This window comes from Phacochoerus africanus, chromosome 2 (assembly GCF_016906955.1).
Source record: "Phacochoerus africanus isolate WHEZ1 chromosome 2, ROS_Pafr_v1, whole genome shotgun sequence".
Classification (NCBI taxonomy): Eukaryota; Metazoa; Chordata; class Mammalia; order Artiodactyla; family Suidae; genus Phacochoerus; species Phacochoerus africanus.
In genome coordinates, this window is record NC_062545.1 from 28,997,244 (window position 1) to 29,022,144 (window position 24,901).

A 24,901-nucleotide genomic window follows, 5' to 3' on the forward strand; every position below is an offset into this window, starting at 1 on the left:
CCGTACACCTAAAACTAACACAACATTGTAAATTAACTATAGTTCGATGTAAAAAAATGTTTTCCAATCTGCTTGGCAACACGGGCTCCTCTTTGTCTCTCACATTCCATGATTCACAGCGAGGCGGGGTCCCTTTCATAGTCTCATTAGTCACTGTGTTCCCTTTGCTGTGAATTACTTTTTTATATCCTTTGCTTATCTTTCCTGTTGAATTTTTAGAAATTCTTACCTACATCATGGCCATGAATCCTGGGTGTATTATACACGTCATATTTAGTTTGGGCCGGTTTCTTCATCTTCGTGGCGTATCTGGCAAGATGTGGCGGCGGCAGCCCTGGTTTCTAGATGGAGAGGTGGTTCAGGGGCAAGGAGGCCCAGGAAGAGAGCAGCTGGTGAGCAGTGGAGTGGGAGAGTCTGCCTTTAGCCACCTCTGGGCTAAAGGCAGTGATGCATTGAGGGAAAAGCACATGATTTGGAGACCAAAGGATTAAGGTTCATCCTTACCAACTATGCATGTTTGGACAAATTTCACCACTCTGAGGCTAGTTGTTTTTTTTTTTTCCTAAAAAAGGGAAGTAATGACATTACTTTCTATGGGATTATTGTGCAGAATAAATGAGTAAATTCATATAAAGGATCTGCCTCAGGGCCTGGCACTTAATCAGTGTTTGAACAATGAATAGTTTCAATAAAATGATACACACAGATGCCTTTTGACCATTTTATTTATTTTTTATTTTTTTGGCCATGGCGTGCAGCAGCTTGATGTGGGGTCTCAGTTCTCAGACCAGGGATTGAACTCAGGCCACAGCAGTGAAAGCACTGAATCCTATCCACTAGGCCACCAGGGAACTTACCTTTTGACCATTTTAAAGGGTCACATAAGCTGATGTTAGTTTAACATGTTTTTTCTCTCTGTCTCTCTCTTTTGTTCTTTTTAGGGCTGCATGTGTGGCATATGGAGATTCCCAGAATAGGGGTTGAATTGGAGCTGTAGCTGCTGGCCTACACCACAGCCACAGCAATGTTAGACCCGAGCCTCATCTGTGACCTACACTGCAGCTCACACCAGTGTCAGATACTTAACCCACTGAGTGGGGCCAGGGATTGAACCCACATCCTCATGGATACTAGTTGGGTTCATTACTGCTGAGCCACAATGGAAACTCCTAGTTTAGCATGTTTTTATCCATTTCTCATAATGTACTGAATGACTGGGAAATACTTGAGAACTTTCTTCATTCAGAGCTTGAAGACTGAAATGGGTTAAGGATCCAGCGTTGCCATGAGCTGTGGTGCAGATCACAGATGCGGCTTGGATCCTGCGTTGCCCTGGCTGTGGTGTAGGCCAGCAGCTCTAGCTCCCATTCACCCCCTAGCCTTCCATATGCCAGGGGGTTCTGGCCCTAAAAAGCAAAAAGACAAAAAACAAAAACAAACAAACAAACAAAAAAGACTGAAATGCTCTCGGAGAATGTCAGGTCTCCTCCCACTTTCACTGGTTGGCAAATGAGGGGCACGGGGGCTGGGAGCGAGGAGGAGACTAAGCCAGGGGTGGGAAAGGTGGCAGGGACAACGCCGAGGGGAGAGGCAGGCAGGTCCTTTAACTATGGCTGGAACGCGGGCACCCTGGATGCTGGAAAACTTCATAGATGGGAAATTTTTACCTTGTAACTCCTATCTGGATTCCTATGACCCCTCCACAGGGGACGTGTACTGCAGGGTACCAAACAGTGGGAAAGAGGAGGTGAGTATATCAGCGCAGAGAAGATGAATGTGCTTAGCCAGTTGGTGACTGAATTTTCCAGGAGCAGAGGGGATTGAGAAAAGAGGTAGGAGTGGTAAACATTAGCCGGAGATTTTAGTTCTGAGAAGGCTTATTCGTAACTGAGTATGTATAATACACGGAACAAACCTCAGGTTCCTATATGCAGAAGCAGATCCTAATCTGGGTAGCCTAACACGCAGCCACATTTCTCAGACACGCCTTAAAGGGGGGGTAGTAAAATGTATTATTTGTAAGAGTCATCAGTATTATCAAGCTCTCTCTTTTCTCTACTAAGTGTTGCCTAAACTTGCCATTCTATTCATGGGTTTCAAAAACACTGTGTTATTTCATGAAAATAGACAAAACTTTAAAACTCAGGGATTTATTTTAGATTATCCTCTAATAATTCTTCATGTCTTCAAAATTTTCTAGTAGGGAAAATCAATCATTTGAATGATGACATGCAGAATCAAATTCCCATGTATTTTTGGAGTTAAATTTAACACTGCCACTATTTTTCTTACTCAAAGAACTTAACGGCACACCTATTAAACTTTTTGTCAATAATGTAGAATGAATGTTATTGAGGAATTTTGTAAAATATTTGAGATATATTAGATAATTATCAAATATCTAACTATCAAAACTCAACTAAATATGTAACTATTGAGAGTTATCAAATATATAACTATCAAAACTCAACTAAATATGTAACTATTGAGAGTTATCAAATATATAACTATCAAAACTACATAACTATATAACTATTGAGAATGTAAATATATCTGGGTAAAAATGTGGCTGATATATGTACACTCATCTAAAGTCTAAAGGATTTGAACTGATTTTTTAAGAGATAAAGGTAATTGTAGCCTTTGTATATATAAATAAGTACTATATGCAATTTTTAAAGAACTAAGCATTATTTATCTATTGTTAATAATATTTTAAATCTGTCTTGCATTAAAAAAACCTTTAGACTTGTGGATTAAAGTTTGCAAATATTGGCTAATTTGTCGGTTAAACTGTAACCCACAATTTTGTTTGCTTCAAGTGACCTGGGATAGATGTGGGACACGGAGCTTTGTGTTTTCCAGTTCCCCCTGTCTCAGAGTCCTGTCCAAAGTGAAAAATGACAAGTATGCTAAATTCTGGTGAAACATCCTCAGCAGCAACGGCTCAGCCCTTTCAGAGGAGAGAATGAGGGATGAATTCACCTGCTGGTAGAGGAAGAGATATTTTGGATTTCCCAGCAACCCAGTGTGCAAATATCCCACCTGATCTCATAAATCCCATTCACACAAATTATCCCAAATCTAAGTCATAACAATCTATAAATAAGACTCTCGGAGTTCCCATCGTGGCTCAGTGGTTAACAAATCTGACTAGGAACCATGAGGTTGTGGGTTTGATCCCTGGCCTTGCTCAGTGCGTTAAGGATCCGGCATTGTCGTTAGCTGTGGTGTAGGTTGCAGATGTGGCTTGGGATCCAGCTTTGCTGTGGCTGTGGCGTAGGCTGGCAGCTACAGCTCTGATTAGACCCCTAGCCTGGGAACCTCCATATGCTGTAGGAGTGGCCCTAGAAAAAGCAAAAAGCAAAAAAAAAAAAAAAAAGACTCTCATCAGCCTTATTGTAGAAGTCATGGTATGCTAACACTCTCATCTCTGACACTTAGATCAGTGGTCTCACACACACACACACACACACACACACACACACACACACACACGCATGCTACTTATGGTAGCATTTGCCCTGGAGTGTTGCAGTCATACACAGGGACCGGGGCCACACTGCCTGGCTTCAAAGATCAGTGACATCATTTACCACCTATGGTCCTGACTTAGAGCTGAATCTTCCTGGGCCTCAGTCTCCATATCTATAAAATGGGGATAATAATATTACCTACTTTGTAGTGTTCTGAAGACAAAACAGACTGACATGCGTAGAGTCCCTTGTGCCTGGGATATAGTAAATGCTTTCTAACTATTAACTTTTGCTAATATTATTGTATATAGTAGATTGCTATGTCTTCTACATTAAATGGTCATAGGACATGTGACATAAGACAAACTTAGAAAATATGACTGGACTTGTGTTTTCTACTTTTCATAAAGATCAGAGTTTTACATTGACAACTGAAGGAAGATTAGCTTTGACATTTGTTTTTTGTTTGTTTGTTTATTTGCTTTTTTAAGGGTGCACCTGCAGCATATGGAGGTTCCCAGGCTAGGGGTCAAATTGGAGCTGTAGCTGCCTGCCTACACCACAGCCACAGCAAAGTGGGATCCAAGTTGCATCTGCGACCTATACCACAGATCATGGCAACACCAGATCCTTAACCCACTGAGTGAGGCCAGGGGTCAAACCTGCGTCCTCATGGATACTAGCCAGGTTTGTAACCCGCTGAACCATGATGGAAAGCTTTGATATTTGTAGGAAGGAATCTTCCTCTTGCTGGCAGATAACCAGAGCCCACGCCTCTGTTTCCTTCCTGCCTGTAGGTCTGCATGAGAGATCCAGTTTTTGAGGTAAAACCACCAACTTTCCAGAAATGCATAATTTAAGATGAGAATCACTTTATTTTATTATTATTTTTTTGGCCTTGTCAGCAGCAGGCAGAAGTTCCCAGGCCAGGTATCGAACCCATGCCACAGCAGCGACCAGAGCCACTGCAGTGACAATACCAGATCCTTAATCTGCTGAACCACCAGGGAACCCTGAGAATCATTTTCTTCCTTACTTCAGCTCAGCTGAAAGTCACTCTGTTTACATGAAGAAAACAGAGAGGGGTGTAGGTCAGATTTGGGGTGAGAGGGCATCTGAACTGTCAGATCACGTGATATAGCAAGGGTGCCGTGGCTGCTGGAAGTCTGTGGGAAAAGATTCCTAGACTGAGCCTGGACCCAGTGGTGGGAGAAAGCTGTGAGTGACTGTAGGTGTTTGTCGTGCATGTGGGAGGAGACACAGGCTTTGGACTTGCCATCTCTGGAGAAGGCACTGCTTAGACCTTGCCTAAGAGAAGAGACAGGCTGCAGACCCTCCAAAAATTCATTCTGCCTGCACGAGTTGGCTCTGCCAATCCCTTCCCATAGGTTGTTTTCTTTCCATTTTAGCTCAGAAACTAGGTCCCCAAGCTACTGTTCAACCACAGAAGCCTGCCTCTCCAACAGAGCACTCTTCCTTTGGGCAGAGCAGGTCAAGGGGCAGGGCCTGTGGTTGTGTCATAGGAGGTCAGCCGTGGTCTTGGGAGCCATGAAGATCTGGGTTTGCATCCTGATTCTGCCCCTTATTAGCTGTGTGACCTCCACAGGTGACTTGAGCTCTCTGTGCTTCAGTTTCCTCATCTGTAAAATGGGCTTGGCAATACTCATGTTCCAGAATTTTAAAAGGGGTTTAATAAAATAAATTGTGTTAAGCATTTGGCATCTTCCCTTATATATAGAAATTAGTCTATAAATAACTAGCATGATTAGTCGTTCCAAGTGGGAACAATAGTCTGAGATGAGATTTCCAAGAAATTTTGAACCTGATCAAGTATGTTTGAACTGAATTAAGAGTTTAGAGATTCTATATTCTAAGTGTTCTTTTTCCTATGATACTCAAAAAAAGTCCATATTTTGAAATTATTGAAAATGTCTACCAGCTTTTCAAATAGCTTTTTTTCTGGATACCTGGTTAAAACAAAGTTCTTTCCTTCCTTCCGTCTGTCGGTCCTCCCTTCCGTCCTTCCTTCTTTCCTCCCTCCCTCCCTCCCGCTTGCTTGCTGCTGCTTTGCTGGTCACATAAATACTGCTTTGTGAGCAACTTAGCTCTGGGAACTGTTGAATAATTAAAATTTGGGGGAAACAAAGTTAGGTGTATACAGACCTGTTGATTCTGGATTCGTCCACCCCCTCTGGAGCCGCAGTCTAAAGCGACCCCCTTGCATTTGCCCCTCCGAGATCAAAGCCGCGGTGGAGGCCGCCAGGGCCGCTTTTCCGGGGTGGTCCTCCCGGAGCCCCCAGGAGCGCTCGCAGGTGCTGCACCGGCTGGCGGACTTGCTGGAAGAGTCCCTGGAGGAGCTGGCCCAGGCTGAATCGAAGGACCAAGGTGAGAGCCATCCCCGCCGGCCTCTTTCCTCTTCCCCATGCACGCGCTCATCTGCAGAGCCAGTGTTTAACGCCGCTGGCCCTCCTTTATGGGGAGCGCATCATCTTACTCAGATGCTGGCCGTCCGCACCCTCTTTCCAGGTTGTAGGCTGATCTCTTGCCTCTTAACCTTATGGATGGAACTGAGCACACTTGCTTCGTGGGGCCCCTGGACGGCCCAGTGGGCCAGCACCCGCCCCCACCTCCACCAACATGTTGCTTCTCATGGCAGCGGTGGAGGATGGAAAGCAAAACCAGCCAAGGCCTCTGAAGGCGGAGGCTTACAGCTGGCCCACTCCTGCCTCTTTCTGATGGCCAAGGCAGGTCAAAGCCAAACCCAAGTTCAAGAGGCGGGGAAATAAATACACTGGTGGAAGGAGCTGCTAGATGTGCGCAAAGGGCCTGGATGAGGGGAGAGAGGAGGTCAGGGGATAGTGCAGTCCTCCACCAGCTCTCAGGAAAGAGTTTCAAAGCAGAGATAATTTGAAGAGCAGTCACACAGTCAAGTTATTTAGAAAGATTTCTAATATGTCGGTCACTATTCCACTCCCAGCACAATTTCCCAGTTTTTTAAAACTCCTCAGATCTTGTGTTGCTGTGGCTGTGATGTAGGCTGGCGGCTGCAGCTCCTATTAGACCCCTAGCCTGGGAACCTCCACGTGCCATGGGTGCAGCCCTAGAAAAGACAAAAACAAACAAACAAAAACCCCAAAACAAAACACAAAACAAAACAACTCCTTCCCAGAAGTCAGGGTAATGGAGTAAATGCCTGTAAATCCTTATAATGATATGTGTGAGGAAAGGCCAAGATCCTTGAAATTTGCATGCGTGCTCTAAACCAGCCTAAAGTTAGGAAGCTGCCTGACTCTACCCGCTCTTAAGAAGAAAATGCTTCCTGACTGCAGTATCTGAACGATAACTAAGGAACAATCCAGGTAAGTGTGTATCTGGGATGTGCACAGGCACATGATGGGTGAGGAAGGGCCACACAGCATCCTGGATGGGGTTCCTATCAGTCTTTCTGTCCGTGTCCATCTTCATGACGCCACTATGCTTTGGGGCACAATTAATACATCTGTCGTTTACACCTATTATTCCAACCCCTCCGTAGCAGGTACAAAGTTTGCTGATTTTGAACTGGAAGAGCTGGCATGGGTGAAGTGGTAGCACCTGGCGAATTCATGATGATACTATGAATTGCCCAGTCCACAAAGCAAAGATCATTTGGCTCAACTTGAATCCCCTCTACCTCATCTTATAACCTCATACCTAATTATTTCACAGTTTTATCAAACCACCATCAATGAATGCTCCCTGTAGTCCAGGAATGCCCATCCCAGGCTACACGGGGTGGAGGTTACTTCAGTGGGAGCTGGTGTACACACGCGTGGTAGTGTCTCCATCAAGCCCAAGGTGAAGTACGCTGGCAGTGTCTTCTGTCGTTGGCTTCTTACAGGGAAAACCATAACACTGGCAAGAACCATGGACATTCCCCGGTCTGTGCAGAACTTCCGGTTCTTTGCCTCCTCCATCCTGCATCACACGTCGGAATGCACGCAGATGGACCACCTGGGCTGTCTGCACTACACTGTGCGGACCCCCGTGGGTATCGGTAGGTGCTGTGATGAACACCAGGGCCCCAGCTGCATGCGGAGATGCTGGGTGAGCCCCACAGAACTGATCTAAAGGAAGAGACTGAAGAAAAGGGAAGTGGAAATTTCTTGTACTTTATCTGAAATTTCATTGGCCTTAAAAATCCAATTCTCTTTATTTTCTTTGTATCAAATTCCCTACTTACTCTTGGAGCATTGTTCTTGAGGAATCACAGGGGAAAGCATAAAACTGAGAGTCAATTCACAAACCAGGACTTTTTGTCCTTTGTAATGAAAAAAAAGAGGTTTATTTCTAGAGTCTTGTGGTTAAGAGCAAAAATTTTAGGTATGTGTGGGGCAAGTGATACAACTTTTGTGTGCTTCAGTATTCTTATCTGGAAACTGGGGGAATAGTTCAGTTTTATCATTATATACTTATATATATGAATTGAACAAATAAATAAGTGTAGAGCATTTAGAAGAGTTCCAGGTACAGGGCAAAAAGGCTTTGACTGGATTATCTACTTCCCTCACTTATTTCTGTGCTTCTTGCCCTTTAGACATATAGATAACCGCAATGACTTAAAATGGCCACTAGATGCCACTGTTTCCTCTGAGGAAAAAAACAATCGTCCATCTTTTACTAGTTCCATTTTATTGCAGGATAAAAGAAGATAAGTTAAAAGGAAAGAAAATGGGACATTTTACCACTCTGATTACTTGAGCGCTTCAGAAATGGTGCTTTCAAGGCTTTATGAAAAGCTCAAACCTCCTGCTAAGAAGTATGCAAATACATTACCCTGCAAAAATTTTATCCCCTAAATAACAGATTTTTCAGTGGGAAATTTAATAATATAAAATATGTTTACTTTCATAGCTCAGCCTTAAAGGCAGAGTATAAAATACAGTGAATCCATTTACTTATTCCTAATGTAGATTTTATTTTTGTATGTTTTATGGTCAGTAGCCTGGATGGTTTCAGAATATTTCATGGAGATATACTGTAGATTTTAGGTCTGTTACTTCCTAGCAAACCTATCTGGTCAGGATACAGGTGAGAATATAGAGGTGATTTTTTTTTTTTTTTTTACTAAAAATTACTCTGGGCTAGCTAAAATGGATTTCACAGTTTCAGAACCTATTTGCTCTTATTTTACAAATAATTCTCAACAGCTTGAGATTTTATGTCTCAATTCATGAGATTAGACACAGAGATGGAAGACTTGGAAAAAATAGCAGTCAGGCCCCTTCGTGATGAGGAAGGAGAAGTTTAAACAATGCAAAGATCAGTCTATAAATCTCAAGACTGATCTGGAACTCTTTAGGGACAGGTGACAGCCCTTTAGCCTTAGAACTTAAATTATTGTCATTCGTAAATACGGTCATCAAGAAAAGAGTAAACTGTATTGATTATAGTTTTAAACGGTACAGCTGCTTATAAATACATTTTAGAATTAGTTCCCTGAAGTTGGCTACAAACGTTTGGGGTTTTGGAGGAGTTAATCGATGTTTCGTGTGGCATGAAGGAGTTGCGTTAATAAACCCCGTCTGGCCCTGTCTGCTTTGGGGGGCATGTCTTTACTGGCGATGCTTCTGTTCTGCTCTGTTAGCGGGTCTGATCAGTCCCTGGAATCTGCCACTTTACTTGCTCACCTGGAAGATCGCTCCCGCGATCGCTGCTGGCAACACTGTGATAGCCAAGCCCAGCGAGCTGACTTCCGTGACTGCGTGGATGATGTGCAAACTCCTGGAGAAAGCAGGTAATTAATTAGCCGTTAAGGTCTGTGGGAGTCACAGGGTTAGTTTTGGAGCTTTATGTTTTGTACGCTTCAGCCACCTTAGGGTCACTGACTTTTGAAAATTATTTTGATTAGAAATCTGCTCAGCATCAAAACAGATTCCAGGGACAGCTTTAATTTTTGTCTCTGAGGTCCTTTTCTGAGAAATCCCCTTCACCCAGGGGGTGGCTCCCACTGCTTCCCTTATTCATCCCCAGAATGGGGCCACTGCAGAACAGCTCCTCGCTCCAGGGGTTCCATGGGCAGCGCCCCAGCACTGGATGGCCTCCAGAGCCTCGTCAAATCAGACGTCAGCCTGCTCCAGACAGGGTCTCCAAGAGTCAGTGTAGATCCTGCGTATGTTTGGAAGCTGATACTGACATATACACCCTACTGTGTATAAAATAGATGACCAACAAGCACCTACTGTAGAGCACAGGGAGCTCTACTCAATATTATGTAATAATATGATGTAATAACCCATAAGGGAAAAGAATCTGAAAAAGAATATATATATATATACAATATATAAAATATATATTAAAATATATAATTGAATTATAGATATAAATATATGTATATACATAGGCATGTATTTATAAAATATAGATGTGTATACATATATATAATTAGTTGCTTGCTGTATACCTAAAACTTACAGGATATTATAAATCAACTATATTTCAATAAGTATATTTTTTCAAAACCCTATGGTTGAACCACAAGTGAATCTTGATGAAAAGGATAATATTGCTAGGTAGCTCTCTGGTTGGCAGAGCGGTAGACCACCTGATGAAGCAGCCCGTTCTGCAGAGAACTGAATATACGCTCCTCAGTTTTCCCTGCACTGGGAACCACTATACACTCCAGCTCCGTGCTCTCTTCGGCTTAATGGCTGTGTTCCTGGTTTCGTTCTGGAGTGTTCTGCGGATGCTCCCCCAGGGTTGGAAGGTCAAGCTGGTCAGTCGCTTCTCTGGCTTCTGCAATGTCAACTCTTCCTTCTCCTTAACATTTTCACACTGAGCTGTGACTCCTGGACTCCAGCTTGGAGCAGGGCTCCCCTTGCTCACAGAGCCTAACCTGCCTGAGGGTGTCTCTGCATCCTCAGCTCCCGAGGCCTTGTCAATATCATGGAATGAGTTATGTAGAATGTTCAGCCCTGCATTTTTCTAGGGCAAAGCACATGGAGAAATCCCACTCGGGGGGAACCACAGGCAGAGGTGATGCTGTAGTCTTTGCTTTGCTATTAAACTAGAGGTGGCCGTGAATGTTCCCTCCCAGCCCCATTCAAGTTCTTGGACTTTGAAGAAGAATCATCTCCATGTGACCTGAGGCTTGACATTCTGAGAAGAATCCCTGTAACTGGCCTTCCTTCTCATCCAGGGGTTCCACCAGGCGTGGTAAATATTGTGTTTGGAACGGGGCCCAGGGCAGGCGAGGCCCTGGTGTCCCATCCAGAGGTGCCCCTCATCTCCTTCACCGGGAGCCAGCCCACGGCCGAGCGGATCACACAGCTGAGTGCTCCCCACTGCAAGAAGCTCTCGCTGGAGCTGGGGGGCAAGAATCCTGCCATCATCTTTGAGGACGCCAACCTCGAGGAGTGTGTTCCCACAACGGTCAGGTCCAGCTTTGCCAACCAGGTATGTCCTCTGGGTTGGTTCTTTTTTCCTTTGTTTATTTGTTTAACTCCGTAGCCTCGTCAAGCTGGATCTGGCACATCACAGTGCAAAACCAGGGGTGAGTGGGTCAATCCAGGGCTATTTCAGCGAAAGGCTAATGGTTACATTATGTTACTCCACTGACTCCCTGCTCAGTCTTACTGTCAATCAGAGGCCTTATGGCATCACAGCTCCTGCTTCTCTTCTCGAGTAACACAACTTTTATCAGGTACCAGCCATGGCCAGATGAGTGCCATTTTGCTTCTCCAAGCGTCTCCATTCCATTATTTATAGCTTTCCTCGTCTTTTCTTGCTGTCCAAGAGTCCTAGCTCCAGGAAACCTTATTCTCCACTGCCAAAGCATTCCAAATGCATTCACACACTTAGAAATAAAGACCTGAACCAGTCTCAAGCCAGTCAATCAGTCTCAAGGTTTCTTTTTTTTGTCTTTTCTAGGGCCACACCTGTGGCATATGGAGGTTCCCAGGCTAGGGGTCGAATCAGAGCTGTAGCCACTGGCCCACGCCAGAGCCACAGCAAAGCAGGATCTGAGCCGCATCTGTGACCCACACCACAGCTCACGGCAATGCCGGATCCTTAACCCACTGAGCAAGGTCAGGGATGGAACCCACAACCTCATGGTTCCTAGTCAGATTTGTTAACCACTGAGCCACGACGGGAACTCCTCAAGCAGGTTTCTTACCTTGTAGTCATGCAGGGGCCTCAGGGCAACTGTCCATCTCCTGGTTGTTGGAAGGATTGTGGTGAAGATCAAATATCAATGTAATAAAAGGATTTATTTATGCTTACATGTACTACTGTACACACATGATTCTTGGACAAGTCCAGAATGTGGTTTGTGGACTATTACATGTTATGTTGGAATGATAATAAGGATGATTTTTTTTTTTTTCCTCAGAAACCTGTTAGCACATCGCTTAGACCACTCAGCATCCCTATTTGGATGTCCCTTATCACCTGAAACCTAACCTGTGCAAAGCAGGACTCTTGATTTCCCTCTCTCTCCTTCCCTGCAGCATGGGTGCTCTGCCTGCCTTGCATTTGTCCCTCCAGGGTAGAGACTCCCACTGCTCTGCGGCTCAGACCCCACATCTGGGACTCATCCTTCTTCTTACCTTCTCTTTTCCTTATACTTCACTAATCCATCAACAAGTCCTGTTGGTTCTATCTTTAAAATATATCCTGGGAGCTCCCTGCTGGCTCAGTGGGTTAAGGATATGATGCTGTCACTGCTGTGGCTCTGGTTACTGCTGTGCTGCAGGTTCAGTCCCTGGCCTGGTGTATATATATATTAGATACAGATATTATGGATATCTATCGTATATTATAGATATTAGATATAGATATATTATAGATATCTATGGCTGTATTACAGATACCCATATGTCTCTATCTCCTGAATCCTATGACTTCTCCGGAGCATCTATGCCAGTGTCCTCATACTTTGGGGTCCCATGCTCCTTTAAGAGTCTGTTGACCTTAGTGGACTCCTACCACTAGTCTCATCTCCTTTGATTCTGCCCCGGTCCAAGCTACCTCTGCTTACTGGACATCTGGAAAGCTCTCTTAACAATACCCTGTTCCCATTCTCATTCTCTCCAGTTGTGTTCTCCATGCAGCTGCCAGAATGATCATTTAACAGTGTAAATTTTATCACATCCTTTTGCTGCTTAAAGCTTTCTGTGGTCTTTTCATGATACTGAGGATAAAATGCAAGCTCCTTGTGAGCTTATGCGCCTATGAGACTTTGTGTGGTATTGCCTCACCTCCTGCCTTCACCTCCTACATGGTTCTGACCCCTGTCCCTACCTCCACCCCCACCCTCAGCCCCACTCACCTTCTTGCCTTTCCTCACACACTCCAAGTTCATGCCTGCAGCAGGTCTTCTACACTTACAGCCGAGAATTCCTTTCCTCCCAGATCTTTGTCCATCCAGCTCCTTCATCTCAATCAGAAGCCAATTCAAATATCCACTGTTGAGAAATGCCTTCCAGGACTCCCTTTCATAAAAGAGAGTAAAAGCTGTCCCCTCCATAGCGTCTCTTCTCATCCTCTGCTTAGTTTTCTTATATTGTTTTGGTCACGACCTGAAGTTATATTTTTCTTGAGCTTTTCTTGTGTTATTGCCTATCTTCCCCACAAGGCGGTCCATTCCACATGAGACTTTGCGTGGTATTGCCTCACTTTGTCTTATTTACCACTGTCCCCCTTGCTTAGACCAGTGCCCTGTATACGCCACAGGCACACAGAAGTGCAGGGTGCTCTAGCCATGAAGGAGTGGGTCTTCCTGTCTTGTCATTGTCCTCATGTATCATTCTTGGCAGGGTGAAATATGCCTCTGCACCAGCAGGATCTTTGTCCAGAGGAGTATCTACAGTGAATTTCTAAAGAGGTTTGTAGACGCTACCAGAATGTGGAAAGTGGGCATTCCCTCTGACCCATCGGCCAGCATGGGAGCTCTGATCAGTAAAGCTCATTTGGAGAAAGTAAGTAAATCCCTGTGTGTAAGTTACAGAAAGAGTTATTTCTTTTCTTTTCTGGCCACACCTGTGGCATATGGAGGTTCCCAGGCTAGGGGTTGAAACGGAGCTACACCTGTCGGCCCACATCACAGCCACAGCCACCGCAACGATGGATTCAAGCTGTATCTGCGACCTGTGCCACAGCTTGCTGCAACACTGGATCTTTAACCCACTGAGAGAGGGCAGGGATTGAACCCACATCCTCACAGACACTGTGTTGGGTTCTTAACCTGCTGACCCACAATGGGAACTCCACAAAAAGAGTTCTTATTTGGAGAGAGAGGTTCAGCATCAGGCATATACCATCCATGCTTTGAAATATTGTTAATTCCTACCCTGTTTTCAAAAAAAAGTATGACCTATGGAAAATTGTCTCTGGATGTAGAATCTAAAAATGTTCGAGACAGATATAAAAATGTAGTCCAGGTTAAAGTAGCATCTACGTGAAATAAATAAACTTGAGAAGTCAGTATAGAGATACAATGAGTAGAGTGAGGAAGGCAAATTTCAAAACATAAGGGCCAGCCGATGAGAATGATGCAGTCTGAGTGTGGTGGGATTTCTATAGGTAGATGTTCCCAGTCAGTTCCCAGGCTATAAGGGGCCACCCCTAGCTTACAGCCGATGGGATTCCGGAAGTGTGAGCATTCATGATTCAAACGATGTGGTCCTTAGTTGCTGAGGTGACTGGTGGGGGCCTCCGTGGGAGAAGCCATTGATGTTCTCTGGGTGGCTTAGGGAATTTGAGTCCTTAAGGTCATGTAAACTCATTACCTGGTGTGACTCCCAAAATAACTCATAGTTTTGGAGCTAGAAGGACCTCATTTTCAGCTGTAGTAACTAAGCCCATCAAGGCAAATATGTCTCCATCAGTGAACCAATGAGGGGCAGAGGCTTGACTTGGGTTTGAAGAACTCTCTGATACTGCACAGATTTGGCAGATTTACTACATTTTCACTCTGACCTTCACTATATCGTGAAGCCCGTATGCTTGTAGGCGGGGAGGTGTATAGCTTACGGGTGTCTTCTTATCTCTTCTGTTTTCTCAGGGACATGGGAAGCAGGGTGAGAAGGGGAGAAGGTGTTGCGGGTCTCAAGGAGGAGAAAGTGTGAGATTGTCTTATGGGAAATGGTGGGTGAGAATGGACTTTGAAGTGACCGTGTGTTGGAGGGGCAGCTCCGGGGCTCGCCTGGAGCTGTGATCACTAATGGTCACATTAGATAAATATTGGGTCATTTATTGAAAGTGAGGCCAGCCAGCATGGCTGTGTTTCCCTCCCATCAAATTCACCCAAAAGACCGCAGGTGCAGAGGCAGCAGAGGGGGACCCATGGCTCTGGATGTCCCCACCCAGATGTCGCCAGGTGCAGGAGGCTCCCTTGTCCTCTCTGGTCTGGCTGTTCTCCACACCAGGGCTCCCCGTCTACCCACCCACACATGCAAATAAGTGGTGAAAAATAACTTCCGCCTGTTGCCGACTGCTTCCTGCGAAGCAAAATGAACTTCCCAGAAGTACCACCCAGTCGGCTCAGGCCGTGGTGACATCTAAGCTCACCTTGCAATTCACCACTCACCTGAGACTTGAAGTTCCCTTCATCAACTCAGCAGGGAAACTAGGCGCTGTCACAATAACTGTTCAACTTCTCCAATAAGGGGAGATGCCTCAGTGAGGCAAATCAAAGGGTTTGACTTTCCTGTAGCAATTGAATGATTTGTAGCACCCCCATATGCATATACACACACACATACACACGCGCACACACATACACACACAGAGACACATGCACACACAGCCTTTCGTGTGTAAGAGAAATTGACACCATTCAAATGGTGTTATCATTGGCCATTTATTTTTATTTTTTAAGGAAGAACAATAAAGATGATATTTCGTTATCCTACCCTACGTAACTCCTGTTGGTAGTTCAAGGCTCTGTCATACTCTGAGTATCTGTTCCTTCTGCCTCACATAAGTGAACTTGAACCAAATACAGATTCACGGGATTCAATGTCTTGTAATTCCCATGGGCTTTAGTGTAACATATGTGATGGTTAGCATGTCCCTGCTGGCCCATGGGGCCCCCTCTTTAGCCTGCTTGCCACACCCTTCTGAGCTCTAGCACAGGCGCCCGCTGGTGTCTCGGGCTGTCCAAGTTGCCCTGCCCCACATAGCCAACAGGACCTGTCTCCGCTCAACTCTGGTTCCTTTCAGTGGAGAGGAGTCGTCAAGGCCAGCATCTGACCCTGTCGTGTCCCTTAGATGATGCCCCACGATGATGTGACATCCAAGGGGAGGTGATGCAAAGCCTGGTTGTGCTGAGCTCATGCGCTGCCCTTTATTTATTTATTTATTTATTGTCTTTTTTTTTTGTTATTGTTGTTGTTGTTGCTATTTCTTGGGCCGCTCCCACGGCATGTGGAGGTTCCCAGGCTAGGGGTCTAATCAGAGCTGCAGCCACCGGCCTACGCCAGAGCCACAGCAACGCGGGATCCGAGCCGCGTCTGCAACCTACACCACAGCTCCCGGCAACGCCGGATCGTTAACCCACTGAGCAAGGGCAGGGACCGAACCCGCAACCTCATGGTTCCTAGTCGGATTCGTTAACCACTGTGCCATGACGGGAACTCCATGCGCTGCCCTTTAATGAGTCCATCTCAGAAAGAGGCTACCTCATCTCAGAAAGTTCCAAAGTTCTACTGCTTCTAGGAGAAAGATTTTGTGCAGTGTTCCAGCCAGTTTTTCACAGTTAAAAACTTAAAAATAGTGCTTCTCATTGGCTGTTTATTTTTATTTTTTAGGGAAGAACAATAAAGATGGTATATCATTATCCCACCACACATAAAACTGCGGGTCCCATGGGGCTTCCCTTGCTTTTCGGTTCTGTAGGTAGACCCCGCCCCCCTAGAGTAGGGCTTCTCTCAGCGCTGCTCACATTTCCTCCCCTCTATAAAGCCTCAGCACCATCGAGCTGAGGCTGAGAGGGCCCCTGGACATTTGCCATTCTCACTACAATGCCCAGGACATGTATGCCCTCGGCCTAGGGTCTCTCATCAGGTGGAACTAGATGGGGGTCTTTCAGCTCAGGGCCTGGGTGGAAGGAAATCCTGTGTGTCTCTGCCCTTTGAGAGGGAGCCAGTGGAAGCAGCCCCCAAATGTGCATGTGTTCTTTTCAGGCTAAGACTCTTTGGTTCAGTGTGCCACACCTCGGTCTGGGCTCAAGGAGGCAGTGGCCATGGTCCACTGGCGGTCGTCTTTCCTCGCCTTTCACCAGAGCTCTGGGGGCTGTGAGCCAAAGAAAGGCTGGCTGCCAGCTTTGCATTCCAGATCTCTTCTTCGGCAGGAGGTCCTGATCTCCTCCAAACCAAACTGGCCACAAGGTCTTTGTGTCCATCCGTGGTGATGCAGCGACTGGCAAATCCATTCCCAGCATGTGAAAGCAGTTCTGTCATGGCCAAGGGCTCCCAAGGGCAGGGGTGACTTCCCAGGATGGCAGGAGAGGCACAGGGGATGGCAGGTGATTCTGTCCTCGGGGAATGCTGAAAAGTCTCCCTGGCCTGTTTCACAGGGTTGCTTTTTGTTTTTCTTTTCACTCTCTGGAATCCTTCCTTCTCCACTTGCCTGTCTGGAGAATCTGACCCTGGGCCAGCCTTCCCACGGAGGCAAGGAACTAGAGAGAGAGAAATTCTTGAGCATGGACAGTGAGGCTGGAGGAAACCCAGAAGAAGTTCACGGGCATACCCCCTAATAAGGCTGGGCTTCAGGCTTAACTAAGGTCCACACTTGCAGCTTCCTGTCCTCCTTTGCTGGTTAAAAGAACTGACACCCAGAGGGGAGGGCATCCCTGAGGTCGCTTAGCTCGTGAGTGGCCGGTCTGCATTATGTCATTGTCACCTTCACCATCATCACTGTCACCATCAACAAAAGCAAGAACAGCTTATTATGTATCAGATATTGCACTAAGTATTTTACATATATTATTCTTTGTAATCCTCTCGAGAACCCTCTGAATAGGTGGTGTAGTCAATCCCATTTTTTTGCATTTAGGAAACTGAGGCGCAGAGCATTTAAAAATCCCTCAGCTGATAAGTGGAGGACCTGGGATTTGAGCATAGCCGGGCTCCTGAGCCCACTTTTCCAACATCTACGCTTTGATTTTATGTCCAAAATGATGAGTATTGGAGTTCCCCTCGTGGCGCAGTGGTTAACGAATCTGACTAGGAACCGTGAGGTTGCGGGTTCGATCTCTGGCCTCGCTCAGTGGGTTAAGGATCCAGCATTGCCTTGAGCTGTGGTGTAGGTCGCAGATGTGGCTCGGATCCTCCATTGCTGTGGCTGTGGTGTAGGCCGGTGGCAACAGCTCCGATTCGACCCCTAGCCTGGGAACCTGCATATGCTGAGGGTGCAGCCCTAAAAAAGACAAAAAAAAAAAAAGATGAGTTTTAACTACCCTCTACTCTCCCTTCTCAAGAAACTGTTTTACAAGACTATTTCATTGCATTGATTTTTTTTTCTTTTTTTTTTTTGGCTGCACCTGTGGCACGCAGAAGCTCCTGGGCTGGAGATCGAACCTGCACCACTGCAAAGACAATGGCATATTCTTAACCCACTCTGCCACAGCAGTAATTCCTATTTCAGTGCATTTTATAGCATGTTACCAGTCACAAGGTAGCTTTAAGTGTAGATACTGTGCCACCCAGTGGTAATTTCTCTAGAAAGTAAATTCAGTTTAGTAGGAGTCACCTTAAACATTAAATAATTTGATATGTTTTCAACTTGAAAACCAACACCCTTCATATTTTATTATCCTAAGGGCTTTGAAGAGAGAACCTTGTAATATTGCTTAGATGTGATGATTGACTAAAGCTAGAGTGCTCCATGCTCTGTTTGAATCACTGACAAAAGTCCCTGCTCTCTGGAGTTTCCGTTGTGGCTCAGCGGGTTAAGAACGGGTTGTCTCTGTGAAGATGCAGGTGTGATCCCTGGGCTCGATCAGTGGGTTAAGGATCCAGCATTGCCATGAGCTGTGGTGTAGGTCGCAGATGCAGCTCCAATTTGGCCTCTAGCCTAGGAACTTTCATATGCCGCAAGTGTGGCCATAAAAAGGAAAAAAAAGGTCCTGTCTCTGCATCCAGCAGGGGCTTCTAGAGACTTACCTGCACTCACCCTGTTCATCCAGGATGCCGCCTCACTCATCTTTTAATTACCATGTGTGTGTGTGTCGGGGGTGGGGGGAGGGTGGCGGGAGGGAGGTTGCTTCAAAAGCACAAGACAGTAGGGGGAAGAGAAGTCCAGGTCTGTTTTAGACTCTGCCCATAAACTAGACTACGATTTTTCTGGGAAAGCTATGAGATCACTGTGCATTTAGGGGGAGGAATAGTAGAGGGGAATAGAAAATGCTCTATTTTTTCAAATGTCTTTGACTTCATGGCTTATTAAGTGTTCTACAAACTGAAGCAATTTTTTGTTGTTGTTTTGCTTTTAAGGGCTGCACCTGTGGCATATGGAGTTTCCCAGCCTAGGGGTTGAATCAGCCTACACCACAGCCACAGCAACACCGGATCTGAGCCACATCTGCAACCTACACCACAGCTCATGGCAACACCAGATCCTTAACCCACTAAGCGAGGCCAAGGATTGAACCCTCAACCTTATGGATACTAGCTGGGTTCTTTTTTTCTAAGCCACAACAGGAACTCCTGAAGCAAAATTAATAAAACAGCATTACCTTCTTATTTTTACATGGCAAACACATAGCTCTACATTGAATATAGATCTACAATGGAGTACTCATCTAATACTGGTAGATAATAGAACAGGTAGATAATAGAATTCCAAAATATCCTTTCCAACTTTACCCTGCTTTCGAGGTACTACTTGACTATTGTTTTAAACTTTTAATTTTGGGATTACTTTGCTACTTATCCTATGCTTATAATACCCCTTAAGAGCAGAATAACACATCATTGTGATTTCAACAACATTTCCAAATATAAACATATATACCTTTATTATAATGAGTTGTTTCTGTAGCCATCATTACTAAACATCTGTCGTTATCTCCAAGTCACTGGGTCAACTTATTACATAGTTTATTTCCCATTATTGTGAGCTTTACTTTATTACCTAGATATATTTTCACATAACATCAGTAATGAGACAGAAATTAGAAACTGTTTGTCTAGAAGCTCAGCTATTGAAAGGCATCCTGGCCTTTAATTAAGTCTCATGCACCACTCAAATTATCATTTTCTGAAATAGACATAGCCTCCTCCCAAAGTGAGAAAATATTACTTTGTGTATTTAACTACTGAATATACCTGAGTGTGAATTCTACCTTTACTGATAGGAACCATCTACTCTTTCTGAGGCTCAACTATATCATCAGCAAATAGAAGATAATAATACATAGCTAGTATATTTTTGAGAGAATTAAGCCAGAATGTGTGAAAAACACTTATCTGAATGCCTGGCACTTAGATATTAAATAAATGACTCCTCTCCTCTTATGAGGGTTCAATGCCCAGATGATGGTTAGAGAACTTCTGCCCTCAGGCTTAGAAGCTGAGTGAAAATATAGTCAACCTTAGATTTTTGTGGGGGTTGGGGATTGACCTCATCCATTTTTCCTAGATGCTTCAAAAATATTGAATTTTTTCTACTTTCCGTGAAGACAAATGATAAGATGTTACTAACGATGATGTTTACCTGCCCAGGTCAGAAGTTACATCAAGAAAGCTCGCCTGGAAGGGGCCCAAATTCTGTGCGGTGAGGGAGTGGATAAGTTGAACCTCCCTCCCAGGAATCAAGGAGGGTACTTCATGCTTCCCACGGTGATAACGGACATTAAGGATGAGTCCTGCTGCATGAAGGAAGAGATATTTGGTCCAGTGACGTGTGTGGTCCCCTTTGATAGTGAAGAGGAAGTGATTCAAAGAGCCAACAGTGTGAAATACGGGCTGGCTGCGACCGTGTGGTCAGGCAATGTGGGGCGCGTCCACCGGGTGGCGAAGAAGTTACAGTCAGGCTTGGTCTGGACCAACTGCTGGCTCATCAGAGAGCTGAACCTTCCTTTTGGGGGGATGAAAAGTTCTGGGGTGGGTAGAGAAGGAGCCAAGGATTCTTACGAATTCTTCACTGAAGTCAAAACCATCACCGTTAAACATTGACCTTGGCCAGTGGAGAGGTTGTTATGGTTGATGCCTGGCTGCAGAGAATCAGTCATCTAATGCCGTGAACAGACACGCTGGCACAAACTCCAGCCACCAGAGTCTAGCTTATCCTCCTCAATTAGCATTTTTACTTGCTGGTATAGAGATGCTATATCTTTTCAGTGAGGCATTAAAGGAGAGAAGAAAGCACATAAAGGAAGCCAAGCAAATATCAGCCTCCTCTCAGGTTGTGTCGTCATAGGATTTTTTCATCACTTTGATTCAGTTCTTGGAAATTCACAGATTTTTTTTTCATTTTCAAGTATATGGTAAAAAACAAACAAACTATAAAGCCAAAGAGAAACAAATCACCACAATTTCCTGCCTTTGGGGAACTTGTTGAGATGGTGTCCACATCCATTAACCATTGGCATGGCTAATTGGTAACTGACTAATTGACTGTACCTCATTACTCAAAGGGGCTGTGAGGGTTGATAATGAACGTTATATGGGGTTTGTCAGAGAAGGCATAGATGGTAGGTCCCACTTTATATATCTGTGTAGGGACAAAGAAATATAAAATAACTACTCCTTTTGGAGGAAACTTAGAATAAGGAGAGTCTGATTCATTCCTACTAGAGACTCTCATCAATTCAAATTCTTAGTGTATATATCTCAGGAGACTTTTAAACTTTATAATCCTAAAGGAAGCAATAAATGTTAAGCAGTTTTAGTAAGCAATATGGCATATACCTTCATGAATTGTCTCTTATTCTTATTTATCTTTATCGTCTTAGGAGCATGAACTTTTTACTAAGTAATAGTGGTATTTCTAGTGCTTTTTTCTTGAATTCCCTGATCAGAGGAGAGATCTGGGGTTTACAGAGATTAAGGAGCATGTTCAAGGTCACACAAATGGTGTGGGGCAGAGGAAGGATTTGAACCCAGGGCTCTCAGATTCCATACCCTACAATCTCTGACCATTTCACGCTTAGCTTGGCTTGTGTTTCAGAAGCAACAAAGCCCTTATGGTTCATGGAACACATTGTGTGGGGTCTCCCTTCTGTGTCTCTCTCCACTTTGCCCCTCGTCTCACCTGCTCTCTCCTGCCTCCCTCCACTCAGCCATGCAACCCAATCTATACAGCCAGGAACTCCTCTGGTACAGCTCTTTCCACATGGGATTGACATGATTTGTTTGCATGTCTCATTTCCTGGTGGAACAGGACTTGCTGAAGGTCAAGGGAGGTGCTATCTCTCTCTAAGTCTCGCTTCACAGCAAGGTGTCTGGCACACAGAAGGTGTTCAGAATGAGTTTCAGGATGGCATGAAGTCTCTCTGGGCCTCAAGGGTATCTGTTGCATGGTATTTGGGGGAGTTTGGATCAAGGGATGCAGAATAATCTCTGTAATTTTGTGTAGGATTTGGCATGTTGGCTTGTTTACAAATACGGAAAAATATAAGTCCCTTCTCTGAGGTCAAATGATGGTGTCAGATCATACCTGATTCTTAGTTTCTATCTCCTCCTCCCCACCCCCGCTTTTCCCTCTTCCCCAGTAAGGTCCCTTGACCTCGATCAGTTAAGTCTAGGACCATTTCGGAGTGTCAGCTGGAAGAAATTCAGCAGCTCCAGTGTCTAAGGGAATCCGCATCTTCATGCTTGTAATTGGTCTGACCCAAACTCATCGTTTTTTCTAAGACCTAAGTTCTATTGTGATTCCAAAATCTGGCAGCTGAACCTCTTAGCTCTGGTGCCTGAATACCCATCTCCCACCACGCTGATTTTCTGCCCAGGAGGGTATTCTCACTAGAATCTGAAGCTGGTCCTGCTGTTGCCACTTCTTATCCAGATTCTGGATCCTACCTTGTGGAGGGACCTGCTTCCTGCTGGCAGACATTTTGGATGCTGTTGCCCTGCATCTGTGTCTCTTTGGGTCTCTAGAAGCTCCCCCTGGGCTCACATGCCAGTCTCACGGCTGCAGATTTGACCAAACGCTGTTCTCCTTCACTGTGCACTATCCCATTTCTCAGTTGTTCAAACCATTGGCTACAATGTCTTAGCTCCCCAGTTACACTTATCTTCCTTTTTTACTCCCAACCAAGTGGGTGAGTTTAGTTCCAAGACCTTACCTCTTCCTGGCCACCTCATACTGTCTCATGTTTCAGCTAAGGGTGCCATGTGAGTCTGTACCTCCACACATAGTCCCACCCCTGTGGTGGCTCTGTGGCTGTGGGGCTCAGAACTGAAATAAAGAAAATCAGAAGCCAGGGTCACAAGGTTATGTCTGTAAAGTATTATTTCTAAGTGGGAGGATGGGCACTTGAGTGTTTACTAGTTCATAAGTAGGAAAGGGGAGAAGTGGCTGAAGCTCAGGACAGCCTGGAGCATGCGCAGGAGGATGCCGAGAGGGGGTGGAGTCGCTTCAGCTTCCAGGCTCAGGCATCGCATCCCCAGGCAGACAAGCAGGAGCTGAAGGGACAGGAGCAAAGAGGTCATGGCGCAGCAATTCTCAGACTTTGATGTGTTTCTGAATCACTCAGAACAATTGTTAAAAATGCAGATTCAGGAGTTCCCTGGTGGCTCAGCAGGTTAAGGATCTGGCATTGTCATTGCTGTGGTGCTGATTGGATCCCTGGCCCGGCAACTTCTGCATTCTGGAAGCAGCCAAAAAAAAAAAAAAAAAAAAAAAAAGAAAGTAGATTCAGAGTTAGTGGGTCTGGGGTGGGCCCTGACTACACCTTCTAAGTCGAAGGACTTAGAATTGTGACACTGTGACACCAAAGGCCCAAGTTTCTCCTCCATGTCCCAGGAGGTCCCAGGGGCAGTTGGCTGCGGCACCTGCCCTTCTCAGAGACAAAGGAAGCGCTCAAACACCGGAGTGGAAGGCCTTTCTGGAGAAGGTCTCCACTGCGGCTGTTGGCACAAAGCCTGAGATAACAGTCCTTCGTGTGCAACGCACGGGAGGCAGAAGGAAAGGCAGCTTCGCTCCACCTAGGAGTGAAATCCATGGAAGATTTCCCCACTGGAGGTAAAGTCCTCACTTTGATAGTCATAACAGTACAAGCTGAACTGCCCGCATAACCTAAAAATAGCCTGTCTCGGACCCTTTCACACATAGAAATGTAGAGTTAGTCCCCCATGCAGTGATGGGTCTTATGGGGAAACTCTTCTTCCAAAATGCAAAGAATAACTTTGCCAACTACCTATAACAATCAACAATATGCTTTTTTATTAAAACATATTACTGATCAACCAAAGACCATCAAATATTTGGTAAAAGAGAAATTTCAAGATGCGTGAGAGAGTAACTGACTACAGGAGAAACAGATAAAGGAAAGAAATAAGGCAAGAAAATTAGTATCCTTGGGGAGGTGAGAGAGGCTGGGGGTCCACACAAAAGAATAGGCTCCTGCGAAAAGAGAGCAAGCAGGGAACATGAAAGAGGCCACGACAAATCAAGCATTAGTTCCACAAATATATTTTAAAAATCAGTAGAAATTAATCATTGGTGTGAGTGAAAACTAAATTAGTAATCTGGAAGATAAAGTTGAGAAAATATCTCAGAATGTAGAAAATGACAGAAAAGAAAATATCTGAAAGCTGAGATGGCGGAGAGCTCTAGAAAGCCATTCCTATGTAACTAATCTAAGATCAGAGAACAAAAGTGAATAATCAAATAAATTAGAAAAGATCATTTCACTGAGCTAGAAAAAGACTTTCAGATAGAAAATAGTCTCCATGTGCCATGAACCATTCTGTCGAAAATTTGAAATTCCTGGTATAAAGCTTGCAGAGGGAATCACCAGAACACCTACCAAATAAGTAAATAAACCAAAAAAAAAAAAAAAACCCAAAAGATTGTCATCACACTTTGTACAAATTACACGGGTGCCAGAAGACAGTGGAGCAAAACTTCAAAGTTCTAAGGCCAAATTAAATTGAACCTAAATTTTATAGCAAGCTAACTGTTATTCAAGAATTAAGGCAAAATAAGGTATCCAATGACTCAGAAAATTTCTCCTATTTACTCTTCCTGGAATAACTTGGGAGTGGCGTGCAGGAAAAGGAAAAACTGAATCCAATGAACAGAGGAACTGCCTCGGAAATAAGATGAAAAAGGGTCTTAAACTGTTAGCTGTAAATCAGGCCTAGAAAGGAACTGGCCCAATTTAGAGCACAGTGGACAATAGGTAGCGATTGAAGAATGCTGATTAAAAAACATGTTTAAGAGTTCCTGTGTGGCTCAGTGTGTTAAGGTTCCGGGTGTTGTCACTGCAGTGGCTT

The 24,901-nt window shown here is 44.8% G+C and overlaps 1 protein-coding gene across 1 annotated transcript; it reads left to right on the forward strand.

Annotated features, from left to right (window-relative positions):
- Positions 1-1,609: 1,609 nt before the first annotated feature.
- Positions 1,610-24,819, forward strand: ALDH8A1 (aldehyde dehydrogenase 8 family member A1). Its single transcript, XM_047758244.1, has 7 exons — positions 1,610-1,747; positions 5,714-5,861; positions 7,357-7,512; positions 9,103-9,252; positions 10,654-10,910; positions 13,274-13,435; positions 20,183-24,819. The coding sequence occupies exons 1-7, from the start codon at positions 1,610-1,612 to the stop codon at positions 20,633-20,635; spliced, it is 1,464 nt and encodes a 487-aa protein (XP_047614200.1). The 3' UTR covers positions 20,636-24,819.
- The last annotated feature ends 82 nt before the right edge of the window (positions 24,820-24,901 follow it).